The sequence below is a fragment of the Sinocyclocheilus anshuiensis genome, unplaced genomic scaffold (genome assembly GCF_001515605.1).
Source record: "Sinocyclocheilus anshuiensis isolate Anshui unplaced genomic scaffold, SAMN03320099.WGS_v1.1 scaffold44, whole genome shotgun sequence".
Classification (NCBI taxonomy): domain Eukaryota; kingdom Metazoa; phylum Chordata; class Actinopteri; order Cypriniformes; family Cyprinidae; genus Sinocyclocheilus; species Sinocyclocheilus anshuiensis.
The window spans coordinates 245,844-252,926 of NW_015555746.1; the positions used below are offsets into that span (position 1 = coordinate 245,844).

Below are 7,083 nucleotides of genomic sequence, written 5' to 3' on the forward strand. Positions count from 1 at the left end.
CACACATTTCAGCCTGAGGAACAGCGTCTCTTGTGCGGATTGTGCTTTCAACGTTTTATCAAACATGTCCCGCAATTTAGCAACAGTAAAAACGGCATTTTACAACAATCACTGAGCTGATTCTGACGTTAAGTTTGGGTTTTAGGGAGGAACGAATGCGCACCACTGTGAAGGGAAAGAAGTTGCGCAATACGAAACGCAGCTAGTTTTTAATAGCTTTACCTCATGTCTTCTTTTGTATAATCCTTAGAAGCCAAAATCGCAATAAAAAAAATAAAATTAGCTTAATAAAACAGACACAGGCCTAAAGTGTAAGCAGATGTTTGAATGTTTAGTTCTCTCTTCTATCATAATTAAACAGGGCTTTCATGTTGCGCGTGCTGAAGCTCCTCCGCGTGAGTGCGACCTCGCTTCTGAATTGCGAATAGCAAAAATGCATCACAGACAAATTTTTGAAAAACAGCTGGCAACTCTGGTGAGTTAGAATTTGCAAGATAATGTATATATAGCAATAATAAATGTGTGTGTTTTATTAATTTTTCCAGTACCGATAGCAGAACCGTTAACGTCAGAGCTTATCGATACTCCAGTCTTTCATAATTTAGCCCCGGGACCGATTAAATACCGAGTTTCGGTACCCATCCCTAGTTTCAAGAGAAACAATTTCCTTCAGGTCGTTGTGAAATCGTAGGGCAAAGGACATGAAAAAAAATTCTTAATTTAAATAAAGTTTCCCTAGTGCTATAAAGAAAATTAAGAATGAACATAAATGCAAGGGAAAACTGCAATTGTCCAATTTGCCAATAGTAAGGATGTCATTGTGGTCAATCAAGATTTTACTGAACAAAACTAAAATTTTGACAATGCAAAATGAACTCTGGTTAATTAGTGGTTAAATTTTAATTAAAAAAAAAATGTATTAAACAAAAACACAGAAGTGTTATACCAATTATTTATACCAAAATGATATATAACCATTTATACTGAGCTAGATGCTGATTTTTTCTACAAATGATTGCCAAACTTTTCCAACAGCCACAAAAGAAAAAAGGAATGAATGAACAAATAAATAAATAAATGAACAGGTCATTAAAAAAATATTTTCAATGATATATTGTTTATAGAATTGGTCTATGGCCAACAGTGACACTTTGGTTCATTATTTAGAATGAACCTGTTGTATAGAAAAGCTAGATTTCTGGGGTGTCTTATTCCCCCCGTATCATTCCCCATTCATCGGACACTAAATGAAGCTGGTGAATCATCAAGCTCTTTTGATGATTAATCAAGAGTTTATCTCGGCATGCCGCTATTTATAGATCCCCTCCGTGCTGCGCATCAATATTTCAACATCCTGTCTCCGACATCACAGTCTGGCTGTTCTAATCACACAGTGCCTTTCATCTTTTGCTGCTAGGTCAATTTTACGTGACAAATATGGACCACGTTTTCTCACTTGGCAAAAATTACACCAATCCACCTTAAATGGCTTTGTTTCTAATGTTGGCCTCTGGGAGGAGGTTGTTAGGGTAAGTGGGTTTTATTATGGCAGAGACGCCACTAGGACCAGCAGCTGTAACCTGTTCATGTCAAATAGAAACTTGGTTTGAGCACTAGGGACAAGACCTTAGAGTTCAAGTTAACAGGGCACAACATTAGGACCTTTGAGGATAAACATCCATAAACAGAAACAATTAAATAACATTCAGTTTACTTGGCGAACGTCTTCAATTTAAGGATATTTCCTGGGTTTATGTTAAAGGAACAGTTCAAAAATAAGTTATCAATTCTCACTCTCATGTCATTACAAACCTGTATGGCTTACTTTCTGCTGTGGAACACAAGAGTAGATTGTACTGGTCACTATTCCAATATTAGTCCCCATTACACTGAGACTTGAGCTTCAAAAAAGATGCAAAAATACCATAAAAGTGTCACATAATGGTCCATAAGACTATATTTCAAGTCTTCTGAAGTCATATGATAGCTTTGTGTGGGGAACAGACCAAATTAAGATGTTTTCAATTATCAACATCTCCTCCACTAGGCTGTTAACTGCTACAAAAGTTAGTCAGTCCAAATGAGAATGAATCTTTAAGATAAGTGAAAGTGAATGAAAAGATCTGATACAAAATAATGATTTATCCACTTTCATAATAATTTTAGGGTCGTAGCTTGAAAGCATCAGTCCTCACTCATCTATGGAAGAAAGTCAGTCAGGTTTGGAACAACACAAGAGAAAGCGTATATAATAACAAAATTCAAATTTTTCATTTTATTCCATTAAAACACCACAAAACTTACAACCTTGTTCATTTGTGCCATCGGCTGATTCCCTTAAAGATGACATAGAAATAAGCCCTCTTGGCAGTCCATCAAATAGTGGATAGTATCTTTAAAGCTTGGAGCCAATGGTCTGATTTTTTGGTCTAAGCGTTTTGAGCCGGGTCACTAAGGCAGATTGGAATATTTAATGAGGTAGGATCGATCTTGAGACCCTGTTGGTATTGTCGTATTTATCACCACCTTCCCCTCCAACCCCTTGAGAGATTTCCTCCCTTCCTCTCTCACTCCCTCATGCACACGCACTTAGCTGCTTAGTGAAGTTGGAGTCACAAAAGGCAAAGATTTCTGGAAAACATTTTGGCTGAGAACTACTGAAGATAACCGAAGAGAGATTATGCATATCGAAATCGTCAGGAGAGAAACTTCAAAACGAAAGCATGCAGCTCCACTCAATACGTAGCTAAATCTGTATTCAGTTTAGAAATCTCTGCACCACAGTTCTGCATAGAGTCCAAACCGCACCTGAACAAGAAGATCTGATATATGAGGTGGAAACGGAAATTGCAAATGTCCTTGCAGAGCACACTGATGATACATGGGCATTACATTAAAGCAGCAAATCAGAAAAGGAATTTTTGATGATTACGATCGCAGCTGTACCTTCAATCTTACAGCCATTTTCCACTCAGCAACTCACTGAAGCATAGCTACAACACTTCTTTAATGTAATTTAACAATTATTTTCCACTAAAAACTACTTACAAGAACATATAACAGCAGCTCATCGTGTACATCTTTTAAATAGAGCCTGCCAGTAGATAAATATTCCAAATTGTTTCCAATGTAGCCTAATGAGACATTAACAGCAGGGTTTTCTTTCAGTCCTGACTTTCTAAACTGACAAGAGCAACAGTCTCATTCTTCATTCAGTGTCATTTTTTATAAGCCAGGACTTACGGTACATTGAGTGCAACTCCTCAATTTCTTCAGCAGTCTGATTCTTCGTAGTGACGATTACCTGTCAAATGCAGAGCATTATGAAAAAAAGAGCAAAGCATAAATCTAATAGCTATAGTTGTATCAACAAGAATGCACTTTTAAAAAGCTGAAACATCACATCTATTTATTTAGTAAATAAAAGAATGTAACATTACAGACATGTCAATTAGGGATGTCAATTTTTGATCATTTCCATGATCGATCGTCGTTTAAATTAACGATCAATTAATCGATTAATCGTTAACCTTAATGCTGCAAAATGCGTCTATGCAGCCCGGCATGACAGAATGTGCAAAAGTTACTCAAAAAAAAAACCCCGCTTTCTCACCCGATTTAAAGGGGATTTAGTCTGAATAAAATGCTAGTAGCAGGATTGTAAAATGAATGGATGTGATTATGATCATTTGATAAAATGAAGAGAGCTCGTTTGACATAATTTTACTTTGTTGACTGTTTCCTATACTGACACAGAGACCACTGAACGCGCCTCTTTAAATGGTTTCGTGGTGCTCGTTGTTGTATTTTAAAACACAATTGCAATGTTTTCAACTGACATTATGGCATTAAAAATAAAATGATCCCAAACGTAACTGTGGCGCGTGTGGCTGTGCTGCGCAGTCAGTGAACGGCTTCCATCGGCGCTGCTGCAGCAAAACACACTGTTGCTAACATGAAACATTATCATGTGAGTATTATGACCAGTACTTAATTTGATCCTGCTGGATCCTGTTCCGGAAAATGTCAGATTTTGAATTTTTGCATTGCGGTTGGCCTATTTGTTTTTAAAAACCCGGCATTTACAGTGCATTACATCGTGACAGTGCATGCGTGTGTGCATACGAGGACGGAGCGAGCGCGGGTTTGGCTAGATGTATTTGGAGGTTATTACTAACATCTCATTTGGCACAAATCCAAATGTTTCCATATTCGCAAAGTATTTGAATGTTAAACTATTATTTATAATGTAAACTAGGCTTGTACTTTACACGCATTCGCATATAGACGGAAAAGATCATCCTCTTCACATGATGTGTTGTTTCTATTTTAATGTACTTTTAAAGTTTAAATCACATTAAAAGCTTTATTTGTACATTATGAATGAATGATGATGCATTTATATACCGTCACCCACAGCCGCTCGCACGTGTTTTGCGCATGAGCCGCACGCAGCCCAAAATTAAACGACTTAATCGACCATCGATAGCTTTAATCGACTGCATCTCTTATCGACAATTAATCGATCATCGATTAATCGTTGACATCCCTAATAGACATACATGTAGACACATTTCTATTATATGCACATTTATATATATTTTAGAAATAACAATCCACAGTAGTACATACAGGTTTTCGTTTACTCTCCATTTGATTCTTCAACCTCTCGTTGTTTTCAACTTCTTTGGCTATTTTTTCAGCTGTCAACAAATGAAAAAGCAAAAACATTAGCTATAAAATCCAACAACGATTCTGAAGACGACTTAATGCCCAACATATAAATATACCCAAATACATAAAATCTCACCTCAATACATACAGTAGCCTATCTATACCTATTATTTCTATATCTCTATTAAAACACACAGGCAGATGCTCATTCTCATATAATTCTGGATAACATGACCATCAGCTTTTACACAAATTTGTGGCATAGAAGTCAATTTGAATACTGTAATTTATCAATTCAATCTGCCATTGTATATGACAAACAAAACCACACAGGTAGTGTAGGGAAAAAAAAAACAATACACACTCAAGTCCACCTTTTTAACAGAAACCATGGTAACGTAAGGCGAATGATAGAAAAATAGAAGGTTTCCTGCTAAACCTTTGACAGCTCAATGAAAAGAGACAAATTCAGCTCTGAAAGGGTCAGTGAGAAGGGAAGCAGTAACTCAAACAAAACTTGAGGGATAAAACGACTGTATTTTTCCACTAGCCCTGTCATCTTTGTGCCAGGGTCCCCCCACGGGGTGACTTAACTTCTGCACATAAATTACATTCCACCACCTACAGTGGCTGGTCACAGTAAAACTGCGTTCAGCAAACTCTCTTTCACCAGCAACATATAATTCACGCCATTCATGTCAGAAACACACGTTTACATGAAATCCCAACAATGTTTTTCAATGCCTATAAAGCTATGTCTTCCAATTCACCATCTATTCATTCATTTGTTCATTCAGTTATTGATCTCTGACTTTATACCTGATTTGGGGTTGAGTGCATCACACTGTGCGTTATAGATGTGGGTGAATTCCTGGTGGCGTCGCATGAGCTGATCTCTGCTGCCTTGAGCAGACAGGTGACACTCTTTAAGCATCTTCTTGAGCTTTGGAACAGTAATCAAAGTGTACAAGAGCTTAGGCATCGCCTTTCGCCTTCCACCACTGAAAAACAAACACATACACAAGTCCCAAGGTCATTTATAGAAAAAAAAGTTAAATACAATGAAATTATACATAAAAAAATCATTGTCATTCAAAATAAATGTATAAAACATTTAGATTTGTAAGTGTGCACTGATTGCACAAACCACATTCACGAATTCATGCACACAGAGCCCCATGCATAATGTTCTTCTGCAAGATGCATGCAGTTTTAATTATTAAATCTAGAGGACCAAAAGTTACATAGTGTACCTTTAATAATATTTATTCCACCAAGTAATATAGTCCATTAGCCTAATTGTGCCAATTCAGCTCATTCTTTAAAACAAATGCACAGTACGTCTAGCAAATTAGATGGAGAGTGACTGTTCAGGTCATAGCACAAATTTTCAATTGGAATTAAGTCTGTGTCTAGAATAATAACTATAAAGCAATATCTTCATAGTTTTGCCATGTAGTTTGTGCAGCTGTTGTGCTGGAAAGTAACACTAACTCATATCTCTGGCTGACTGAAACAAGTTCTCCTTAAGGATTTGCATGCATTCAGCTTAATCCATTTTGGCCTTGATGTCAACAAACTTTCCAGTTCCACCATCTGAAAAAGAAATTCCCCAAACATAACACTGCCACCGTGGCAGAGTAGGTCTTACCTGGTACTGGGTTGTATTTTCGCCAAACATAGTGCTTTGCTTTCAGGCCAAGGAACTTAACTCTTGCCAGACCAAAAATTTACTACCAAACTGTTTCAGGTTTTGTCCCATGGCTTTTACATGATTTAATGCCAGCCTTTCTCCTAGACACTGTGCCAGAGGTGAATCTCAAGTGGTGAAGAGACTGTTGGTATCAGGATTTTTCAGATGTGAGACAAACAGCTCTGCAACTTGTTTTGTGGTCAATTCTCTGAGAGATGTCCTAGATGTCCGGTTACTCAGTTTGTTAGGATGGCATGATCCTGGTAGTTGACTGTATTGCCATTTACTTGGTAACTTGTGATCTTTAGAGGATCATATCAATCGTTACTTTATTTAAAGGGGTCATATGATGCTTTTTTAAAGATCATTATTTTGTGTATTTGGTGTAACAGAATATGTTGACATGCTTTAATGTTCAAAAAACACATTATTTTTCAAATACTGTACATTATTGTAGGTCCTCTATGCCCCGCCTCTGTCAAACGCTTCGTTTTCTACAAAGTCCCTCCTTCCGACAAGAGCAGTCTGCTCTGATTGGCCAGCTGACCCAGTGCATTGTGATTGGCCGAACACCGCAAGCACGCGTCGGAAATGTAACGCCCCTTACCTTTAATCGCGAGCTTCATCTTTCAAAATAAATGTAAAGACAGAGCCCGAAAGGGGAACAGAGTCGCGTGACAGACACAGTGATGAAGCTGGTATGTGTTTGCATTACA

The 7,083-nt window shown here is 37.4% G+C and overlaps 1 protein-coding gene across 5 annotated transcripts in view; it reads right to left on the reverse strand.

The window, feature by feature from the left end:
- Positions 1 to 7,083, reverse strand: part of LOC107673612 (E3 ubiquitin-protein ligase RAD18-like) — a 71,741-nt gene that overhangs the window by 42,626 nt on the left and 22,032 nt on the right. For all 5 annotated transcript variants that reach the window (XM_016467268.1, XM_016467266.1, XM_016467267.1 and 2 more), the window contains 3 exons: positions 5,494 to 5,675; positions 4,633 to 4,703; positions 3,244 to 3,304 (listed from right to left, as the gene is read on the reverse strand). In XM_016467268.1, the coding sequence (XP_016322754.1) occupies positions 3,244 to 3,304; positions 4,633 to 4,703; positions 5,494 to 5,675 (314 nt within the window). The remainder of the gene's footprint in view (positions 1 to 3,243; positions 3,305 to 4,632; positions 4,704 to 5,493; positions 5,676 to 7,083) is intronic.